Raw genomic sequence first — 24,705 nt, forward strand, 5'->3', positions numbered from 1 at the left:
AACAAATGTTTTTCATTTGGCCTACTCCTGAGTTTAAATGTCTGTTGCCAGTCCAAAGTCCAGTTACAGGGGCCTATATACCACAGACCACTAAACCTGGGCAAATTCTCAACTGTTCAGCTCAGAATGAAGATAGAATTAAATTGTATGTTGCCTGTAAGAAATTACTTGTTAGATGGCCTTGTTTGAGAATTTGCCTTGCTTTTCTGTGGATATATGGTTTCTGTATGGGGTTGGATCAGGTTCATAAGGGGGACATACAACCTCTTGAGTTCTTAAAGTGAAAACAGGAAATCAACCTGGTCAAATTTTGCATACAGGGGGAGAGAGTTCTTGATGTCTTGGAGAACTCATTGGAAAAATGAGAGATGTGAATTGCTGGCCTATGGTTGGGTATTCTCTGGTTCTAAAGGACAAACCCGGTCATACTTCTAGATATACACATCATAGTCCTTGACCATACTCGAAAATACAAAATTATAAGCATGCTCAACTGTTCAGGCTAGGGTTGGACGATGTCTATCAAATTGACATTGACTATGTCTACAGTGAAACATTTTGATGGACGATGACATGGGGAGTGTGGCGGGGTAAGGGTTGTGCCTGAAGCGTGAAACAAATAATGCATTCTATGGAGCCACTAAAAGGTTAGGCACTTGCTAATGAACATTGTTTTCTGAGTCGGTGTCGCAAGTATGAAGTTGCCAATTCTGACATGCCACCTCTTCATTAGACGCGCCTTCGGAGAGAAGTGCATCTTTATGGATTATGATTATAATTAAAGAGTTTTTGTTTTTAATTTGTTTTATTTTGTTAAGCAATCATTTAAAGCTTTCTATAGATATTTCTCATTTTTTATATTTCTCGAGTTTTGGTTCATTTTTGTGAAGCGCTCCTGTTCAAGCTGAGACGGCAGAAAGTTCATCATCTTTGTTTTCTTTATTTTATAAAAGCACAACATTTTGTTGGCATTGTGAGTGCACACAAATAAAATTAGACCCTTCACAGTTATGAATGATGTATTACTCTTACCTTTATGAGCAAAAATTACAGCGTATCCACTGAAAAAAATGCAATCAATTGCCAATTGCTAAAGTGCGCTTTAGCTTTAACTCTCCACGCAAACTTGAATATAGTGCACATTTATCTAGGTTTAACATTTAAACATTGTTATATGGTTGAACTGTTTTATATCTATAGATTTTATATTAGGCAAGTAATAATGATTTGAGAAGGCAATAGGACAATAATTTATCAGACAATAGGCTCACTGTCTGCCACTGGCCGCTTGGTCTTTACTTTTAAAAACAAAAACTTATATTTAACAAACAGGGGCCTTTCTTAAAATGTGGGGGCCAAGGCATTTGCCTGCCTTGCCTGCCCCATTGCTACACCTCTAGGCTCAACCCTAGATCAGGCATGCTATTCAGAATGGACTAAGATATATTTGAACAGCTTTATAAAAAATAATTCAGCATTGGTTTTGTTTGACTTAACTTATTATTATTAGAAAGTGTATAATTAATTTGAATAAATATAATGTAGTAATTTAAAATGTAAATTAGTGAAATATGTAATGTTATGTTTTAAAATAAATATTTAAAATATAAGACAATGGTAGCCTATAAACTATAAGACAAGAAATTATAGTAACATAAATGTGACATTTACAATAGGTGAATGTGCACTGTTTTTGCCTGCATGCGTGTGCAGGGACACACTTCAGCGGTAACCCCTATTTCCTGTTTGTTTGAACATGCTAGTGAAAAATATAGGCCACAAACTTTGCATGAGAGACAGGATAACTGTCACTGAAGCCACATATTTTCAGAATTGATTTTTATTGTTTGCTGTAGGGAGGCTTTATGATTTAAAACTGGTCCTGTGTATTAAAATCCATAGCGTGGGCTGCTAATGTATAGAGATCTTATGTTGCTTGTGACATAAACAGGGTTTGATTTTGTCTCTCCCACATTCCGTGGCCTATATGAAACAAAGCTTATTTTGCATATCTCGCTTTGGCTGTACCACGTATAAATCCCATAAACGTGTGTTTATTCAGGCCCATAAGACTTTTTTTTTTTTTTGTAGTTTGGTAAATACATTTTCCAATATATTCTTATATTATTCCTTTATTAAAGGTGCATTGTGTAATTTTGTTGACTTAGTTGATGTCAACTAACTAAGAAAGGCTTATACAGTTTCTCTGCATATTTAGCTGGGAACATAAAGTTTTGATCTACAAAATTCTGTTCCATTTTCAGAAGCCTCTTTCATTGTTTTAATGCATTCATTTTTTGCTAGATGTTTGTTTGAATTGTATTTTATATTCTAAATCGTAATGACTTATATGGTATAGTGTATTTTTACATGCTGAAAGGGCTCTTAAAGATCTGCCAAGGGCAAATCAGGATTATATGAGACAAAATGAGAACATTTAAAAGATGCTTTTTTTCTGAGTAGGTGGCCCAATCTATTTTAGATATGAAAATGCAAAATAGAGTGAGAGGTTTTAAAAGATGAATATTAGATGACAAGAGAAAAATTAGATCACAATATATATATATAGTATGAGAGACCCCATAGCAGTCACATTATGGTGTTATTAATTTAAATAACAAGTAAGACACAAAAACTGAAACTCATGAGCACACAGCATGTTTAGTTTGCTAATTCTCTGCTTCACACTTAAATGGCATATAGGTTATTTTTAGCTAAAACATGGCTGCTGGTAGTTGTCTGTGTAACTATTTAATGTTTGGGGCTGAAGGGTTTTTAGACTCTGTTTTCTCAGAAAAGGATGTCAAATAGTGTGTGTAACTCACTGACAGGAAACGGTTTTCTTAAATCTGTGATAATGCGCATCAGTTACAGAGGAGCACATGCAAAACAGTTTTGTATTTGACTGACTGATAGTTTTGAATTGACTTCTTAGAGATGAAAATATACCTTAAAAAAAGAATATTTGAAACATAAAAGAAAGATTGTTCCTAATTTGACTACACTCTTAGTTTTGTGTTTTATTGAGCCATTCTCTTTAACATACAGCATAGACTGTTTTGGTTAAGTGATAGATCAGGATTTCATAGCTTCCACCTCAGGCAACTGATGAAGCAATAGTATGTTTCTTAACTGATAAGTTATGTTTGTACATGCCTGTGCTTTTTTGCTGTTAAGTAAATTTACCGTATGCATATCTTGATATGGTGTATTATATATCATAATTTCATATTTACATCTTATTTATTTATTTATTTATTTTTGAAAACACCACTGGAAAATTTGGGTATATCTTTTTGTTTGAAGTTTGCACAAGTGTCTAGACGCTCTATGAAAAGAGGAAGCCAAATTTTGTCTCTTAAAAAAGGAAAAGCAGTTACCTTGTTCCCTCCCACTTTCACATTGCGTTGTGTGTCACTTGCTCTCTGTCATACACATTTTTCAAGCTACTAAATCATCGAATCCAGCAACTTTCCAAACTGAATACTCTCTTTTTGGTAAGCTTGTGGTTTTCATTTGATTAATGTTTAGGCATTTTTAGTATCTTTTGGTAAATACAATGAGTAATTGATCATTTGAGGATAACTTAGTTTGCTGCAGGGGTTTAATGAATTAAGAGCTTGTTAAAATTGTTATTGTAAAACATTGGTGATATAAAGGTGATTGTGGAAAATTCTGAAAAGAAACGTGGGTGCTTACATGTTTACCTGTGTCTTGTTAATCTGAGGTAACTATATATGTGTTGTGGGTTTTCTGCCCTACTTTATTTCCATGTGTTCTGACATCTGGTGTCCGTTTCAGTAAGGAGGTTCAACCAACTCTTTTCAGTAAGGAGGTTTGACCAACTCTGAGTTAAAACTGGAACTCTGAGTTGACTTACTCTGAGATGGGACACTCTGAGTTTTCAGGTTCAGAACAGCTTAATTGTGTAAGTTCAGTAAACTTTGAGCAGGTTGACTTAGTTTAGTGCATGCGGCGTGCACTGCGACTATGTAAAGCCATGATCAATGGAGCTCTGATATTACGATTTACCATTGCAACAGATAAGGCAGTATTATGGACATAATTTACAGATTTTAAATACTATCAGCATGATATACAAACAGGTGTACTATGAACATATTATACAGATGGATTATGTAAAAGTGGTTGTACACTATAGGCAGAAACTATGAACATATGAACATCAATTATACTAGTGCACTGGACAGTAAAGTACATAGAAAATATTTCAGTGTGCAAATGGAATACTCAGTATTCCATTTGCACACTGAATTAGATGCTATTTACACTGAACTGCATCCTTGTGAGGATTGTAAAGCAAAATTGTTTCAAGAATTTGAGTGAACTTCACAAGGAATGGACTGAGGCTGGGGTCAAGGCATACAGACGCGTCAATGAATTTGGCTACAGTTGTCGTATTCCTCTTGTTAAGCCACTCCTGAACCACAGACAACATCAGAGGTGTCATACCTGGTCTAAGGAGAAGAAGAACTGGACTGTTGGCCAATGGTCCAAAGTCCTCCTTTCAGATGAGAGCTGAGAGATGAGAAAGTTTTGTATTTCATTTGGAAACCAAGGTCCTAAAGTCTGGAGTAAGGGTGGGGAAGCTCATAGCCCAAGTTGCTTGAAGTCCAGTGTTAAGTTTTCACAGTCTGTGATGATTTGGGGAGCAATGTCATCTGCTGGTTTTGGTCCATTGTGTTTAAAAAAAAAAGGTCACTGCAGCCATTTTTCAAGACATTTTGGAGCACTTAATGCTTCCTTCTGCTGACCAGCTTTTTGAAGATGCTGATTTCATTTTCCAGCAGGATTTGGCACCTGCCCAAAATGCCAAAAGCACCAAAAGTTGGTTAAATGACCATGGTGTTGGTGTGCTTGACTCGCCAACAAACTCACCAGACCTGAACCCCATAGACCCCATAGTTGCACTCTGTATAATCTAGTACAGTGCCCCTCCCTTGGTCAGCGCAGGCTAACCCGGTGGCGATTGTTTATATATAAATCCTTCATTGGGACATTGCCCCCTTATTTATCTAGGCTTATGTGCTTCAAAGTTAGCACTCGCTCTCTGCGGTCTAATGATAATTTTAACCTGGTTGTGCCTAGGGCTCGCACAGATTTGGGGAAGCAATTATTTAGAATTCCTGCCCCATCAGAATGGAACCTGTTACAGAATGATTTAAAACTTGATAATTTGGTCTCTTTTGGTCAATTTAAGAGGCTATTAAAGCATCGGGAAGCAGGCACAATGGCAACCTATAGTGAAAATAGAGGATGTCATGATTTCCTCGTTGGTTGATTCATGTACTGTTGATGTACTATGTCTTGTATGTTCATTGTATTTATGATTTTTTTTTTTGTTTGTATTTTTTGTGGAACTTTTTATAGCGGCTTTCTTGGCCAGGGCGCCTTCGTAAAAGAGACTTGTTTTCAAAGGATTTCCCTGGTTAAATAAAGGTTAAATAAAAAAATTAAATAAAAATAGAGAATCTATGGGGTATTGTCAAGAGGAAAATGAGAAACAAGAAATGCAGATGAGCTGAAGGCCACTGTCAAAGATACCATATATATATATATATATATATATATATATATATATATTCCATACCACCTCAGCAGTGCCACAAACTGATCACTTTCATGCCACGCTGAACTGAGATGGTAATTAAAGCAAAAGGAGCCCCTACCAAATATTGAGTACATGTACAGTAAATGAACATACTTTCCAGAAGGCCAACAAATTACTAAAAAAACAAAATATGTATTGGTCTTATGAAGTATTCTAATTTGTTGAGATAGTGAATTGGTGGGTTTTTGTTAAATGTGAGCAAAAATCTTCACAATTAAAAGAACAAAAGACAAACTACTTCAGTCTGTGTGCACTGAATTTGTTTAATACACAAGATTCACAATTTGAGTTGAATTACTGAAATAAACTTTTCCACAACATTCTAATTTATTGAGTTGCACCTGTACATACTATTTGCACTTCTGTATTGTTGTAAGAACAATAAGAAAACCTGCTCCCGACCAGGTTAGGGTCATAGAGTAAGTTACTATGGTAACTGATTTTGAAGTTACAACATTATACAAGTTACCTCTCTTTTAGAAACAGGCTTGACTTACCCTGCTTTCTCTGGTTTGAAAAAACTCACATTCTGAAACAGAAAAATGACTTTCCCTCATTTCAGGGTTAACATACTTAGAGTTTTCTCTTAACCTTCTTTCTGAAATGGACCCCTGGGACAATAAATAAATAAATGCCTGGGACGTCTTCGTACGTCGCTCATTACATCCGAGATTAAATATCACATCCAAGATGATATCATCGCGCTAATCAGGATCTGGCTAATTCGGTTGTTCAAACAATAATAATGGTGTGATTTGACAACATTAATTAAAGTTTCTTAAGGGTCAAGGTCATGTTATCTGCATCTCCTGCATTCCATCAAGCCACTCACATAATAGCGGTCATCACTCAAATTAATGCATGACTCTATATTATCTGTATTCATGGGTGTCAGTCACATGACTTTTTTGTTGCAGCCACCATCTTTAGGACCTTGCGTAGCCTCTCCTCGCTGATCAGAAAATAAAATAACACTTCAACAACAATGAAAAACAATGGTATTGAAAAAAGATACTTTGGGATTAGATCCTTATTTACTGTCAAGCAAACTGCTGACTTCACTAGTCTAGTGAAAATTTACCAATCTGATGTTTGCTGATAGGCTATTTATATCTGTTATACAAATCCTAAACTCCACAACCCTCAACTCTCCATACGCCAATTTCTGGATCCATCTGCCGCACCCGACCTAGATGCCTGTGTACTCACATTCAGTTTCTGGGCCATGTCAACTGGACCAGATGCGACAGCCGTAACTTACCGACACTGTCACATCGAAGCTAGAATCGGCCCTTTGCACAGCACGCCAGACTTAACCCAATTTAATTTCTATATCTACTGTACTTATCATTAACATTTCATTTAAAATGTATAACATTACCTAAACAAAGTGTTTTCTTTCCTTTTTTATTATATAGATTGTTATACATAAATAACGTGACTTAACAAATCTATAAACATCTCATTATTATGAAAGCAATTTTAAAGTCCACTAAAGAAAATTAATTTACAAAACAATTTATTTACAAAACCATGCAATCACAGCAAAAAAAATAAAAAATAAAAATACAGCAGCTATACAATAAGTGTAGATAAAATATTTAACATTTTGCTAAATTACCCATGCATTTATATATACACTTGGACAGTGACATTTAATAAATAAATGGTTAAAATATAAACAATGTAATGGAGTTTGGAAAAGCACATTGGTAAATGGCAAAGTGTCTGGAATTAAACATTTTTGTACTTGGTAAAATAACTAGCATAATTATCACCTAACTGTTACTATGAATCATTTGTAAAGGTAATCAGTGAATACTGTTCTTGGTTGTTGCTCATTGTGGGTCATGGGTGCAGCATGTCTTTCCACATCTTATTCTAGTGAGTTCTTTGCTTGGGAGCTTTTATTTCTGCACCTGTAAAGAGCAAATAATGCACAAGTATCTGTTACTACTAAACTGAGTGAAATTATATTGTATTAAAGCACATGTTGTTTGAATGACTGTTTACTTATTGTTGTTTTCCTATTTAATTCTAGCACATTAAGTGGCTGTGTTCAGTATTATTGAAATTTAGAAATCGTTTCTGAATTACATGTAAGACTCTAATATAATTATGAAGTAATTATTTTATGACGAATACATCTTTCAGTGAGTAAAACTGGCTGTGTCTATAGTATTAAAGACCACACAACATTATTATATTATCTTTAAATTCATTTTTAAATTATTGCTTAGGACCAGCACATGACCAGCTAAGGACCATCTTAAACTAGCTCAAGCCAACATCCCAGCTTCAGAACCTACCTAACTAGCATATGCTGTTTTTTTTCCAATTGGGGGATACTCCTGTAATAAAGTAGTGGTGTTAGCGGACATATTTAAAGTATCAATTCTACTTAAAAATATGCTATCTAATCCTGTTTATGTACATGAAATAAGCTTATGTTCCCGTTGCTACGACAGCACCTCTTGGAGTTGCTTCGAAGAACCAACAAATCCAAGATCATTCCAAATCGTCAGCAATCAAATCCGGCTAACTGAGTTAGCAACGTACGAATAACGGGCCCCTGGTCTCTCTACAGAAACATACCAATATTGTATCACTTGTAAATAATTAGCAAAAATTCAATGCAACCAGTAATCAGACTTTTTGAGTTTAGATACCATTACATTCAAAACATGAAGTAAAAATTTAATGCAGGAAAGCAAAATTTGCATCATGTGACTTTTACACAAACTGAAAATTACTGTTTGGGTTAGTTGACCAATAAAGCTATGACACTGATCATGTAATTGAAAATTGCACATGCAAAAATGTTTGTCAATTGTTGCCATACACTGAAAATAATAACTTGCTGTATCTCTCTGTTTGTATCTTATTATTTCATTAGGGCCAGAGATCATTAAAAGTTTTTACGGCAACATGGCAGATGTAGGAAAGTTGCCTGTGGGACGAAATGAGAAGGGAAGCAGTGAGTTTGGCTATGTTGGCATCGATGCCATCTTGGAGCAAATGAGGAGGAAAGCCATGAAGCAAGGCTTTGAGTTTAACATCATGGTAGTGGGTAAGTAGAGGTTTCAGTGTGCAATTACAGATGCGTGCCTTTTTTCATTTTTATGTACAAAATACACATTTAGTATCACTGGAACCTTCAAATAAAAAGAGTTAGGTTAAATAGTTAGATCAATATTGCTAAAATAAACATTTGATAAGGGACAAACAAATACTATTGTCAGGATAATGGACCTGTTTTGTTGTGCTTTGTCCCTGTTTCTGTTCTTGTGTTCTATTATTTTGTGTTCCTGTACTCGTTTAATTAATTAGTCATTCTGTGCACCTGTGTTTATAAGTTCTTGTCTGTTAATTTCTCCTCTGTCGGGTCTACTCATTGTGCACGTGTGTTTGCTCCAGCACCCTTTCTGTGGATTTCCTCTGTGTTCCTTGGATTAAAAACTGCATGCTTTCATAACAGTGTATTGTGACAACTATTTGTTTATTAGAATAATATATATTCAGTTAAAATTTCATCACCTTAGAATTACAAGGATCTAGCTGACATTTTTGTCAAAACTGAGTTATTCACATATTCTTATTCTGTGATAAATTATTTAAATTATGTGAACATTATATTGAATTACATTTTGGGACTTTTTATTCAGAAAACAAAACAAAAAATTTTATGTACAAAGTATACTGAATGCAAAAACTTTGAAGCTCAATATCTCAGATCTGTTCAGAATGCAGATATAACCTTATAATTTTAATGTGTTGATTTGCAATATTATTATGGAATATGGTCCATGCTTGAGTGCGTTTAAACTCTGTGCTGAGTTTTGCACACTAGAAAAAAAACCTGCTCTATTAGACCGTAAACATGTTCAGCTAAATCAGTCAGAGGACGATATAGAAATGATTAACGGGCTGAATTTGGCCCAGTAAGCTGTTAGCTAAAAGACCTTGCTGTAATCAACAGTAATTGGAGAACAAAACGAAATTTCATATCCATAAAATATAATACTATATACGATTATTCTTAGACCTCTTTCTTTTAAAGTGTATCCTTTGTCATACTGTTTTTATTGAGCATAAAAGATTTCAATCATTGCATTGCATCTTGGTTTTAGAAGGATTGTTTCTTGACAGTGTTGATTGTCGTTTGCTTTTATTACTTAATAACTGAGACAAACACTTTTGTAACTCTGAATGAACATGCTGATGTTTATTTTAACTTAGTGCTTTGATAAATGAATATATGGATAGATAGCAACTTTATGAAAATATTTAAGGCTTGTTCATGGGTTGATCTTTTGGCAGTTGATGAGTGATTTTGAGTGTTTTCCTGAGGTTTGTTGTCAAACTATAATCCACTAATTACCTTGCACCCAGCTCTTTTAAGCTTGATTCTCAAACACCTAGGAATTGGGGGTTGCTTTCAGGGATTTTATAGTGGATAGTTTTTCGGTTACTTACATGTACACCAATATGTAAAAAAGGCAACAAAAAATAAATAAATATAAAAATAAAAAAACTATGAGGAATGTTCTAACGGACATGGTTGATGCTTTCTGCAGAGCTACAGGGAAAGCATCTGTCTGGCTGCTCCACTCAACTGATTCCAGCTGCAACCTTTGTTTTGCTTTATCATGGATGACAATGAGAGATCCAACAAGCTGCTCCCATGATCCTCCTCTAAAAACACTGTCTCTTTTATAATCCACAGTATAAGACACACACACATACACACACGTTTGTTTTTGTGAAAAGTGGGGACATCCCATAGGCGTAATGGTTTTTATACTGTAGAAACAGTATATTCTATGGCCCTACACCAACCCTACACCTAACCCTAACCCTCACAGGAAACTTTGTGAATTTTTACGTTCTCAAAAAAACTCATTCTGTATGGTTTATAAGCATTTTGAAAAATGGGGACATGGGTTATGTCCTCATAAGTCACCCTCTTCTTGTAATACCTGTGTTATACCCCTGTCATTATACAAAGTTGTGTCCTGATACGTCACAAAAACATGCGCAAACACACACACACACACACACACACACACACACACACACACACACACACAAACACACACATTACCAAAGACCCTTTGGCATGTTTACTCCACTCAGTATACAGAACACTATGGCTGTATGCTTGTTTACTTGAACACGTGTGAATTAGGGTTGTTAATTTTGAATGCACAGCTAAACCGCTAGATGTAGTGCAAAGGAATGCAGGTGTCTGAAGATGTATTCACATCGGAACTGTTTAACAGTAGTTTCTTGGTGTGAAATGTCATTAGCACTGCTTATAGTATGAGATGCTAAAAAAAAAAAAAAAAGATGTGTTCAAATTGCTCAGGCAGGCTGATTACTTTTTGCCCTAAATTGAGAATCTGTCTCAGACATCAGCCCTGTGTCCAAATATTGTATAGTAGGCCAGAGATTTTCAGTTCTTGCCAGCGAGGTCCACTGTCCTGCAGAATAGCTCCAACCCTGATCAAACTCACCTAGCTGTCATCTTCTAGTAATCCGGAAGGTACATGCATTCTAGGGATAATTGTTTAATATAGTGTATAATTTCAAATAAAAATTAACTCGTTAAATCGACATCCCCAGAGTCAATTTAAAACATTGATTTTTTTTTCTCTTTATTTATGCAGGTCAGAGTGGTCTGGGGAAATCCACGTTGATGAACACATTTTTTAAATCTAAAGTAAGTCGCAGATCTGTCATGACAACAGAGGAAGAGCGAATTCCCAAGACTATTGAGATCAAGTCCATCAGTCACGGTATGAAGGCCTACAGAACTAAAACTGAAACTAACACATGCTTATCCATTGAGGAATAAGTTGTATTTTAACTCTTTTGACTGTCTCATAGATTTAGTTATTCACAGTGTATACTCACCTCTTACTCATATTCTCATAACTCTAACTCATATTTTATACAGATATTGAGGAGAAAGGAGTGAGAATGAAGCTAACTGTCATTGACACTCCAGGTTTTGGAGACCAGATAAACAATGAGAACTGGTCAGTGTCAACTTTATACAAACAACAATTTCTTTGATTACCTGTGGTCTTGTTAGATCTGTTGTGTTTCCTGGTGTCTCCCTGTTTGTTTATCTGTTAGCTGGCAGCCCATCATGAAGTTCATTAATGCACAGTATGAACAGTATTTACAGGAAGAGATCAACATTGATAGGAAGAAGAGGATTCCAGACTCACGAGTCCACTGCTGCATATATTTTATTCCTCCTACTGGACACTGGTGAGACACACACACACACACAAACACACCATTTTGTTTCAAGTATCACACAAGCAGTAAGTGTGATATCACACAATTGCAAATGTGATGCCTTATATAACATTTCAATAAATAAGAAGTTAATATTGTGATTTTTAGACTCAACGTTGTCTGTTTTGCTAAATTTTGCCAATAAAAATATAAATACAAAGCAGAACAGTTTGTGTCCGAGCAACACACAGTGGCATTTAATTTCTTAATCCACGTTTTGAATAAATTGGGTGAACCCTTAGGCTTGTTCTACTTGAAGCAGATCATCACCAGATCGATGGTTAAAGGCTGATTTATACTTCTGCGTCGGATCTACGGCATATGCTATGTGTCAGTTTTCATTTATACTTCTTCGTTGTCCGCATCAATGTGCAGTACACATGCAGATAACTAGTCTGCAGTGTCCACGGGTATGTTGCTTGTGTAATCAGCAGTACCACGGCAAAAGCCAAAGGCTCCTCGGAGAACTATTATAGAGACAGAGCACATTTAGGCCACGCCCACATCGGGGATTGGGGGAGGGGTACAATCCAATGCTCTCCATTGACTCTCTATTGCGTGAAGCTGCCTCCTTGCCATTTCTGACTTAAAACAAAAAACAGAGCAATTCATAAAAGCTGCTATGTGACAAAGTTTAATGTAAACAAGCTAAAAAAAAACAGAACTACATTTTTATAAGCTGGGTTGGGGGACTGACATAGACCAATAAAATGTAGTTTCTTAATAAATCTCCTCCTCTCAGATTCACATAGGGTAGTGAAATAATGCTTTATATGGTTAAATATAACGAATGGTCGCTGATTACGTTTCCCTCCAGTGGGCACAGTTCTCAGAGTAATATTACACGTTACGCTCAACTTTTGTGACCTGAATGCTTGCTTTTTGGGTCGACAGCTTATAAAAATGTAGTTCTGGGTTTTTTAGCTTGTTTACTGAACACCTTGTCACATAGCAGCTTTTAGGCATCGATCTGTTTTCTGTTGTAAGTCAGAAATTACAAGGAGGCAGCTTCCTGCAATATAAAGTCAGTGGAGAGTGTTAAATTGAATTGAATAAATTGTGTCATCATTTACTCACCCTAATGGTCCAAAAGAGTATATGCAATAAATCTTATGTTGAATCAAACAAAATATTTCTTTCTGAAGCTACAGTACTTTGTGTAATGTCTGTTTGATGCTTTACACAACAATGACTTTAAATTATCTTTTGGGAGTAATTTCTCAGCCAAATTTAATTATGTGTGATTCATTTGTGATTACCAACGAACCTCTTGTAAACAAAATGCATCTTAATATCAGGTGTGAATAGGGTAATATCAGGTCTGCCATAGTTTTCTAACTCACTTGCATAAATGAGAGTCATGCAAACCAGGTTATGTGGGTGTGATTGTGATGGGGCTTGGGGAAATTACACTTTTTTTGGCTTTCTCATTTTATGGGTATATATGTGTATGTGTGTGTAGTGTCTGCATGGAGAGAAGAAAGTTCGGGGGCAGGGCTATTTTTTCTTTTTTAAAGAGGGTAATGTATGTTGATGTGTGTGCACACTGTTAGTAGACACTGTCAACCAGCTGCTGCATGCTTGTAAGATATCTGAACAGCTACTTACACTGTGTGGTCCTGTGAGTGTTTTTTTTTTTTTTTTTTGGCTTTCACATTTCATTGGTATATATGTATATGAGTGTAGTGTAGTGTCTGCACAGAGGAGAGGAAGGTTGGGTTGGGTGTGGAGGGCAGGGCTAAGTTTTTTTTAAAGAGGGTATTTCCTTCCACGAGTGTGTGTTGATGTGTGTGCACACTGTTATTAGACACTGTCTCGCAGCTGTTGCATGCTTGTAAGATATCTGAACAGCTACTTGTCTTGATATATGTCACAAAGCATGAGTAGCACACAGACTGTAGTTTCTGCGTTTGACATTTTGTTTTTTCGAAACAGCCACATTCACCTCAAAAGCATAGGCGGAAATAAGGGTGGAACCACAAAATTTTTAATGGTTTGCAATCAGCCAGTCAGTCTTCATGGACATAGCTGTCATATTTCATTTGATTAATTAGTCAAATTACATTTAAAACTTCAGTGATCTGTTTAAAAATGGACATTTAATTTAACTTGAATCAAAAAATGCAGACTAGTTTTCTGTGAGGTACAACAGGACAGCATGGATACTGACTTTATAGTGCAGTGTGGGCTCATGTCTGTAAGCTGTTCAACTGTACTTTGTCTTAATATGCCCACTGTATCCCATATGGCAATCATGACGATAGCATAACTCTTATGCAAATTTAATGGGTTAATTCACCAGGAAGTAAGCAATTCCTACAAAACCTCTTTTGCAGAATGTACAGATAGTTGTGCAAATTATTTATTTATTTATTTATTTATGTATGTATTTTCATTTGGTTACTGTGCTATTTTCGCAATGAGGAAGTTCTATGAAGAAAAAAAAATCCAGTTAGCATGTAATATTAGATGTATTTATTATTTAGTTTCCAGACCGCAATACCACTGTCAGCATTCAGGTCTTTACCTTTAAATCATTATGTTTTCAGAAAAGTAGAAACGAACCATAAACACTTTAGTTGCTGATCAAAGCCCAGGTGCAGATGTCAGCACTGGCTGCAAATTTGTCATGATGTTTATTCTTAAACATTTCACACAGATCCTTTGAGACCTTGTGGGAAATTTTATAATCTCATTAGGGGATGTGCCACTCTGGTGGCTAGCCATCTCCATGTGGTTTTGTGGGAAACAGGAAGTAAAACAAGAAAGTGTCCACCACAATGGTGACTCCTTCCTCTCTGAAAGAATTATGTGACCAACAGATGGGAGTAGATGATTGAAATATCAAATTTGCTTTTCCTGCGCCAGGGCTTGTGCAAGTTATGTGCATCTATTAAGTTTCCTTTCAAATATACAGTACATAAATAAGTAAACTGATTAAATCGTAGAAGGAAATTTACTGCCCAAAGTAAAATTGTTGTCTACATCCCAGTGGACAATATATTAGAAATGTGATTTGGAATGACAGGAAGATTTTTCTTAAAAAAATGTTAAGCATTGTGAGAAGTAGAGTGTCCACAATGATCTAATAATATGTCAATTTATTAAATATAATGTATCATTTACCTTTCTTTTAACCTGTATCAAAATTATAATACATCTAAAGAGTCTTGATATAGCATGTATTTATTCATAATTCAAACTGAAAAATATATATCATTAAAATCTTTATGAATTTATTTTGTCAAAGAAATATTTAATACAAAATATATGTATAATATATACACGTTATGATTATATATAAAGCAACATTTACAATTCTGTAAATACATTGTTAATCTCAATTCGCATTCAATCATTTGTATTCATTCAGTTCTGTATGCCCCACAGATGCAGCTTCTAATCATTCAAATGTTGTACCCTAGACACATTTCTCTGTGCATGCACTTATACAACACCACAAATGTGTTTTAGTTTTATGGGCTTTCACTTTTTAACATATTATAATGCACTGTATTATGTCACTGTGCATGTAATGTTCTTATTTTCAAGAAGGCATGCCTTTATCAATGCATTTAATTCCTCACAGGGCTTGTTGTGTATACATGTGTATATTTTGTGTGTTTTAGCACTTATTGGAATATTCAAAGCCCTGTAGCTCTGCAGTCCTCACCATGTGATAGTTTTGTAAACCCAGATTGTGACATATTTCTGTCCCGGGGACTAAGAGGCTCTGTACATGTTTGTTCCAGTTTATTAAAAAGGCAAAATGTAGTGTGTCATGTGAGTTGAGTGAACCGAATGTCTGGCCATTAAAGATGTCAGTGTTGCTTGTTTATGTGTTGTGGTTGTCGATACACTCCACCCAGCAGACTTAAATACACATGCCTACTGGTTGTACTATGTACTAATGTACTGTACATTTTATTATAATTTACCTACCCCATGTTGTTCCAAAACTCGTATGATTTTCTTTCTGCTACATATCACAAATATTTATTTTTATTTATTATACTTTCTGCTAAAATCTCCTTTTGAGATCCACATAAGAATAATATTATGGTGAATAAATAATGACATATATTTTATCAATTTTTAACCCATATTCTCCATATTGACTTTCAATGCCGTGATTATTAATGGTGCACCTACAGTATAAGAGTGTGATACTAAAGTTTGAAGCAAGTGTTATGTGCTGTTTTAAATGTTATTGAATAGACACCATTCTATTTAACACTTTACTTCATGATTTTTAATTCATCCATTTTGGGTCTGACTGCTTTTCTTTGCTGTCTCCTCTGTTTTAGTTTGCGGCCAATTGACATTGAGTTTATGAGACACCTAAGTAAAGTGGTGAACATTGTTCCTGTTATCGCCAAGGCAGACACACTCACCCTGGAGGAGAGAGACTTCTTCAAACAGAAGGTGAGCAATTCATCTCTCTGCTTGTAGATAATGAATCTCTTTCAACTGTATGATGGGAGGTTTTATTAGATCTTTTAAATTTCTCACCTTGTAAAATGCTGGTGAGGGTCCTTTTTACCAAGGTTATAATAGAATGAAATAAGATATTTATTTGAGAGAATCTGACATGTTTTCCATTTATTTGAAGACATTTTGCCTCACTCATCCAGAGGCTACTCCAGTTGAACAATGATGAAAATTTTCAAGCATTTAACCTCAATACAAACTGCCATCACACAATGTCTGTGGAAATCTTTGTGTAAATATCTGTGGGAATCGACTTCCTGATTGTGTGAATTGATGTAAAACACTTCCCTTCTGGGCATTTCTCATGGCATTTCTAAAACTTTGGTAATGGTAAAAGACTAAACCGTAGGCATGTGTATATATTTGGTACAATACTGTTCCAGTCCTAGCTGCTGAGAAGTTGTTCCAGCGTTTTGAAATACATGATGGTTCAGTCATATTTACCATTGTTCAGCAAATTTTTGTGGGTGAAATTTATTTAAGCCGAAAGATTTCCCTGCACAGATTGTAACTAGATTTTGGTAAAAAGTTGGCCATGCAGTCTCTCTGCGTTGATTAAAAGAAAAGAAAATTACTTGGTTTGAATGTACTTTCTGTGTGAGCTGTGCTTCATTCATTACTTCATACATTCATAATTTTATATATATATATATATATTTATATATATATATATATATAAAATATGTGGCACATATTAGTATAGTATTGGCATTACTATAGCCTAGTAATTTTTTAATTATTAAAAACAAATTATTTAACAAAATTATTTTATGTTGAATCCTTTATGTGACACAAACACATCCTTAAGTTAGATCCTTCCTTTTTTAACAAAAGAATATTTACAACAAGAAAAAAAAATATTAATAATTAAATCACACAAACCTTGCACCTATTTATAATGTGCATTATTAATTTGTGAGTGAGTGAGTGAGTGAGAGAGAGAGAGAGAGAGAGAGAGAGAGAGAGAGAGAGAGAGGGGTGAGTTGAGTGAGTGTGAATAATTAATATTTGTGAGTAAATGTGTGTGTGCATGTATGACTGAAAGTGTATTGATTGTTTGCATGTGCATGGTTGTGCTTGCAAGTTTGAGGGTTTTTGTTTTGTTGGCAGCTGTGGCATAATGGTTAGAGAGTTGGATTTTTAACCCGAAGGTCGCAGATTCGTGTCTCGGTAATGGGAGGAGTTGTAGGTGGGGGAGGGAGTTAATGAACAGCGCTCTCTTCCACCCTCAATACCTTCAATACCCATGGCTAAAGTGCCCTTGTGTACCCCCAGTTGCTCCCCATGTGCTGGATACAGCTGCCCACTGCTCCGGGGGTGTGTTCACTTCTCACTGCTGTGTGTGTGCACTTGAATGGGTTAAATACAGAGCACAAATTCTGAGTATGGGTTACCATACTTAGCAAATTTCACGACTTTCACTTTTGTTTGTGTATGCATGGTTGGGTTCGCATGGTTGGAGTCGTTAAAGGGTTCTGAAAAGTTGCTAAATCTACTGACAAAGTAACTAAGTTGGCAGCTCTAGTCCATGCTCTTACATTAGCTCTCTCTGCTGGCCTGCTACGTCACAGTTTAGGATGCGGATGCTTCTACATGCTTGACGCAGTCAAATGGGGCATCTACCTATATATGTCTATGTGGCAAATGGCTTATGTATAGCCGCCCATAGTAACAGTAACTAAAGAGGCATCTACTTATACATTTCTATATTATACATTGTGTTTTTGCTTTTTTGTACATTGTATATTTTGTATATTTTTATAATTATTCTTTTTATTATCTGTGTCCTGTCTTGTCACTGTCATTCTGTTGCACTGTGGAGCTTCTGTCACTAAAACAAATTCCTTGTATGTGTAAACATATCTGGCAATAAAGCTCATTCTGATTCTGATTCTGATTTCTAAGGTCACATTATGTCTAAGATGTATATGTGGATTTTCTGCACGAGGGCGCCCTCTGGCATCCAGTATGAATGAAAAATACATTACATTACATGTGTTTACAGTGCTAAATAATGGCAAATTCAGTTGAAATATAAGTCAGTTTTGGGTCAGTATACATATAATAAGTTTTGGGTCAGTATACAGTTATGGTTAGGGTCTATGGATATTGTTTTGCAAATTATACCTCAGAACATTTTGTTATGTGTCTTTGAGGGAAAATGCATACACTTTTTGAATATGATTATTTTTATGGGTAAAATTTTTATTTTTAAAGCTGAAACTTTATAAAAACTTATGTATAAAACACTTTAAGAATAGAGTGTTTTATCAGTATATGCTAGAAACAATTATTGCAGCAAATAACAACAGAATAATGGAATGTCTGCTTATTTGAGTTAGAGATATAAATATTAGGTGTACGTTCTTAAAGGTGCGCCATGTGTTATGGCATAAATGTTTTGCTAATTCTATTGTGTTTTTTGTTTATTGATTTTTTGATCAGTAGTATTGATTTATTTTATTTTTCATTTTCTTATGTTATTAACTTTGTTTGCTTTGTGCTTCGTTTTACTTTGCTTTCTTGTCATAACAATGTGTGGATGATTGTGGTTGTGGTATGAATGCATGGTGGGGTGGGTGGGGGTTTTGAAGCTTGTCTTGTTATTTTGCTCTGTAATAAAAAAATAAAATAAATACATAAATAATGGCAAATTCATAAAAATAGTTCTTCTCTGAAAGGAAATTTGTAGACGTATAATAATCCATGTTTTTCTACAATCTACAGTGTACAGAAGTGTACTAAAATTTTAGTTGAAGTGTACTGGAAAAAAAAAAATTCTAAATAGCATTCTACATTGCAAATTGCAAAAAAGACTTATGACTTAAGACTTATGTAACAGAACTTAACTGAACTGAAACCCTTGGTTAAACTTTCTTCCGTGGAACAGAAAAGGAAGAAATATGAAGAAAGTAATAGCTGCTCATTTGCATATAATAAAAAAAATTAAGTCACATTAATCTTTTAATCAAAAGGTCTATATGATTTGTTTACAAATACACTGAACAAAATATCAAAACTTGATATGCCACACCTGTGAGATGGATGGATTATCTCGGCAAAGGACAATTGCTCACTAACACGGTTTAGACAGATTTGTGAACAATATTTAAAAGTAATAGGCCTTTTGTGTACATAGAAAAAGTCTTAGATCTTTGAGTTCAGCTCATGAAAAATCTGGGCAAATGAGGGCAAAAACAAGTGTGTTGTCTTTATAATTTTGTTTAGTGTTTAATTAATTCAGTTATCAAACCTGTACGTAAAACAAAGATACTGAATTGTTTCTGATAATTTGGAATTTATTGAGTTTTTACCATTTTAATTATAATTTTGCATCGTTTTCAAGCTTGAAATCAATTAATTGCATGGAAAAGGGCAACCAGTACATTCTTTAACATTTATTCTGTGTTCAGTAGAAGAAAGTAAGTCATGCAGGTTAGTAACAAATTTATTATTTATTTATTTTATTTCTTTTAAATTGTAAATGACCTAATGTTCTTCGCACACTTATGCATGTCCTGCAAAGATGAATTAGGTACTCAACACTGTTTCCTGGATTCTTTATTGTGTGTGTGTTTGCAGATAGGAGAGGACCTGCTAGCCAATGAAATCGATATCTATCCTCAGAAGGAATTTGATGAGGATGCAGAGGACAGAATGATTAATGAGAAGATTAGGGTATGTCCACTTGTCACTTTTTATCTTTATTATTCAACGCCTCATACAAAAACGAGCTTGTTTATGACTTAGAGTTCATGAAGTGAGCTTTTGTGTCTTCTGTTTTTGCCTGACTGTATATTGTAATTCAGAGTGTTGCTTTTGTATATTGATGGCTTTCAAATGATCTCTGTTTTAGGAGATGATCCCATTTGCTGTGGTGGGAAGTGATCAAGAATATCAGGTCAACGGAAAAAGACTTCTGGGCAGGAAAACAAGATGGGGGATAGTAGAAGGTAGTGCACACACAAACAGCCAGCCTCTCTCACAATAATTTTCTCCAATCTTACTTTTTCTTGCCCAAAATCACATCTGCATATTCTTTCTGCCATTGAACTTTCTTGCTGGGATGTCCCGTTTTTTTTTTTTTTAAACATTTGGTTGATTTAAAGGAATTAGATTTACTTGTGTCCACATCATCCTACATTGTTTTGATTGTTTTACTGTATTTAAAGATTTTGATGATTTAAACAGCTAGGCTGAACATTTAAAAGAGCCACATCAAATAGCAGTGATGGACTCTTTACAGGACATAATATATGAATAACTGAATGTTTTTAACCCTTAGGGTACTAAGCCCTTTTTGGTCCGTTTTCTCTATTTTTACATTTCGGCTTATAAACCATATGTAATGATGATGGACCACCATGTATTTGGTATCGATGGATTCAGAAGACCCTAAGCTACCATAAGCATGCATGCAATATGTTTATAAAGGAAGTATGAGTGAAAAATTGTACAATAAACTAGAGAATTTCAAAAACGAAAATTAGATTTTTTTTTTGTCATTTATTACTGAAAAACACACAATATAGAACAGTTTTTGAAAAAAAATTTTTTTTTCAAACTCTTTGCTTGACAGAAATGTGTTATTGTTTAATCAAATGTGTAAAGAACAATTAAATAATTAACTTTTTTTACAAACAGTCCTAGGCATGCCAGTGAGCAAAGCAAGGCCAGGAGGTCTTGTTGTACACTTTGCTTGCCTTGCAGTGCTCACAGTACTTTCTGACATCTGCAGGCTTGTGTGCAGGGTTTGCTGGGTCCAAGGGACAATGGGTAGGGGTGTGCGGCGAGTTGTCCTGTCTGCATCCTGCATCAGAGCAAATACACAATCAAACTGGAAGCTTTTTTTGTGTCAAAATTCAATGTAGAAAAAATAACTCCTATAAACTCATGTAACCCTATGAAACTCCACTGTACACTAAAAACACATTTCACCTCTCTTGACCTGAGCAGTTTACTTAGTTGAGTAAGTCAGTCTATTGAAACAAATTGCACACCACTCTTGAACTGAGTTTACAGGGAAAGAGTAGTATGGTACACTAAAACAAATATTTCATGCCTCAATCGCTATCTGACTAAAAATCCAAAACATATACATACTCAAGATGTATGATATAATAAATTATAATGATAAAGAGGTTATTTGAAGTTACATACCAGTCCTCAAATGGATCTTCACCATCCTGGTAAAATACTTCGTCATCTGTGTAAAAGCTGTCTGCTCCAGATTTCCCCTTGTCACTTTCCAGTAATTGTTCCAGAGCTTGTTCTGCCCTAGATCTTTTACTGCTTGCAATTTTGATAAAACAATTCTGTAATAATGCTATATCTCTCTTGAATTTATCTCTTTGTGCTCGCTAATACTCCGATCGTTCTCTGTAACACTCCGATCGCTTTCTGCTTTCTCCACCTCATGCTGATTCTCCGATCGGTTATTGATTACACCTGGCTGGAGGTCGTTTTACTATAGTCCAGCCCAGCTTTAACAAGGCTACAGCAGAGCTACAGAGTCCTCTGAATGGCTAGAATAAATCATGGTAACCTTCCTCTGATTGGGTTAGAAAAATATTCCTCCCAGCGGTTTTTACATTGGTTGTTGCGTGTTGAATCTGCCTAACATAATAGTTTTCAAACTATAGTTTTCACAAACTGGATACCGCTGTTTTCAGTGGAATCTGAGGAAGACGGCAAAAAAAACCGCATCTCTCTAGCATTAATAGTTTTTGAGATAACTACACATTTGTAAAAGTATGCCATTTTGGGCGGTACCGCCCAATCCGTCCCCAGAGGGTTAATGCAGTTATTTTTTTTTTATGTCCAAGACATTTTCCTCAAATGGAAATTAGCATTTCATTTTGTTCTACGATATTTAAAATTTGATGAAAAATTATCATAGAGAGGCATGATGTGAGAGGAACAGGATGGAACTAAAAGAAAAACATTACCTGCAAAACATACTAAATGCAATTGCTGTGTAAGTAAAGTAAATAAACTTACAGCTCTATTACACAAATTCACATTTCTATATTGTGATTTTGTCTACAGTATGTAAATTGGTTCTCATTCTTGCTGTAAATGGAAATCAAGTTACTGTTCCCAATTCATTCAGCATAAGGAATAAGTCACTCTACAAATGAGAATTTAAACTACTACTCATGAAAGTCTATGGCCAATATTAGAAAGAAAAACTCAACCTTGCATGGACAGGAGAGTAGTAACATGTTGGCTTAAACTAGAACCAGTCTAATATCATTAATATGTGAAGAGTTTTGGCAGTGTTCTGTAAGTGCAAGTGCTGTCTTATTATTAAGATGCCTTTCAGGTGTGTTACATGCAAGAGTTAAATGGCATTCACTGACATTGATTTTCTGTGTCCATTAGGTCATTGATTTGCAGTAAGCATTGTCAAATAGAACAGACAGACACTGCTAGTAATGCAACGTTTTCCTTGCAAATGCATACAAATTAAGTGTGATTACTTATAGGAGTGCAAATTAGCTTTCATGACCTTTAGACCATCAGAATTAAGATAGTCAGTATGTATAAGTAAGAAATAGATCAACACTTATCATTAAAAGTATAATGAAATTATGCTCCTGTTCTACATATTTTCTAATTTTATCATTCCATCTATAGTTGCCTTCTGTGCTTGTCTTACCCACCACATAATCTCCCTTTCTTCTCCTCACCCCTGAAATTGTCATAAAGTGGCTGAAAACTATATTAGTTTTCAGCCTTACATGTTAGTGTTTAACTGTCACTAATCAACAAAAGTTAAAATTAGATTTAATTTATTTGTATTAATGGGGCTTTCGTGGACATTCATGCACATGCTCACTCTTCCAGTGGCCTATTTTAAATGTGATGTAAGCATTTTGTTGCTCAAATACTCTATGTATTACGGCACTTCCATATAGTGGCAATAAGATGCTACCACACCTCAAACACAATAACAGATATAGAAACATACACGGTTATACAATAATATAAATGTGGTAATGCCTTTTTTTTTTTTTTACAGTTGAGAACACTGCACACTGTGAGTTTGCCTACTTACGGGACCTGCTCATCAGGTATTCAACCATTCAAAGTGTACTTTTTTTTTTTTTTTTTTTTTTGAGTATTTGTGTAACTACAGTTCATCTGTTATATATAAGTGTTCTCTCTCTATCTGTTTTCTAGAACTCATATGCAGAACATCAAAGATATCACAAGCAGCATCCATTATGAAATGTACCGTGTACGCAGACTCAATGAGAATAACACGCAACCAAACGGGCAGCTAGCAATCCACACCAATGGCGTACCTGGGCATGAAGTCCTCTCCAATGAAATGTAGATGTCGGTCTGACCATCTACCCATTCATCCATCCATCCATCAGTCCATCCATCTAGCTTTCTTTCCTTCAGTCTCTTAATTTTCATCAGTCACTTCCTCAGTTCATTTTGCTTTCATCATTTTGCCTGGCTCTGTCTGTTGACTATTGTTTTATAACACCAAAACTATTTCCAATCAGTGGAATATGAATCTTTAAATGTGTGACAAAATGATGTTTTGGAATGAGATTTTTATTAAAGATGTGTTATGATGTTTTTTCAATGTTTTTACCATAATGCTTAAAGCTCTCTCACTTAATCATTACAAATAACACAAGTGGTTAAGTTGCAATCTGAACAAAATCATACTTTGACTATTGGGTATAAAAATTGTATATTTATAATTTTTTTTTTTTTTAACTTTAAAAAAATATATAATGGAACAAAGACAAGTGTCTTTGTTGTCTTTGACAAGTGTCAAAGACAAGTGGTAATAATATGGTGTATTACAGGTCTTCTGATTGTGCAGTATAATATGGTGTATTACAGGTCTTCTGACTGTGCAGTCACCCACTTTTAGGAAAGAGTTTTTTGACCTGGATTAAAGCATTGTATGAAGATCATTTTGGTTGAGTATAAACATAATGCAGTTTCTGTATCCCCGTTTTTGTGGTTACTATGCTCTGTGTGGTATCTTTACCGATCTATGAAATTTTTATGTGCTTTGTGCCATGTTTGCATTTGTTTTTTCAAGAATAGTTCAGTTATTTTGTCATTGTAATTATTGTTGTGCTTTTTAATTGTAAAGGCCTTGACATACGTATGTGAAATTAAATGTTATTTTTCTTTTTAAGAGAGCCAGACATCTTTTAATATGTAAATAGATATAATTTTAAAACGAATCATGTTACCTGAATGTTATAGTATAGCTTTTGTCAACTGTTTAGATTTCC

At 34.9% G+C, this 24,705-nt stretch overlaps 1 protein-coding gene across 3 annotated transcripts in view; it reads left to right on the top strand.

Moving 5' to 3' along the window:
* The window catches only part of LOC132151943 (septin-9-like), a 109,732-nt gene extending 85,708 nt beyond the window's left edge, over window positions 1–24,024 (top strand). For 2 of the 3 annotated variants that reach the window (XM_059560508.1, XM_059560509.1), the window contains exons 2-10: window positions 8,529–8,702; window positions 11,302–11,430; window positions 11,592–11,673; window positions 11,774–11,911; window positions 16,249–16,366; window positions 20,015–20,110; window positions 20,289–20,385; window positions 23,457–23,508; window positions 23,618–24,024. In XM_059560508.1, coding sequence (XP_059416491.1) covers window positions 8,529–8,702; window positions 11,302–11,430; window positions 11,592–11,673; window positions 11,774–11,911; window positions 16,249–16,366; window positions 20,015–20,110; window positions 20,289–20,385; window positions 23,457–23,508; window positions 23,618–23,774 — 1,043 coding nt within the window. In that variant the 3' untranslated portion in view covers window positions 23,775–24,024. Of the gene's footprint in view, window positions 1–3,410; window positions 3,498–8,528; window positions 8,703–11,301; window positions 11,431–11,591; window positions 11,674–11,773; window positions 11,912–16,248; window positions 16,367–20,014; window positions 20,111–20,288; window positions 20,386–23,456; window positions 23,509–23,617 lie in introns of those variants that run through there. The other variant, XM_059560510.1, reaches the window with a different exon arrangement.
* Window positions 24,025–24,705: the final 681 nt, after the last annotated feature.

This window comes from Carassius carassius, chromosome 10 (genome assembly GCF_963082965.1).
Source record: "Carassius carassius chromosome 10, fCarCar2.1, whole genome shotgun sequence".
Classification (NCBI taxonomy): domain Eukaryota; kingdom Metazoa; phylum Chordata; class Actinopteri; order Cypriniformes; family Cyprinidae; genus Carassius; species Carassius carassius.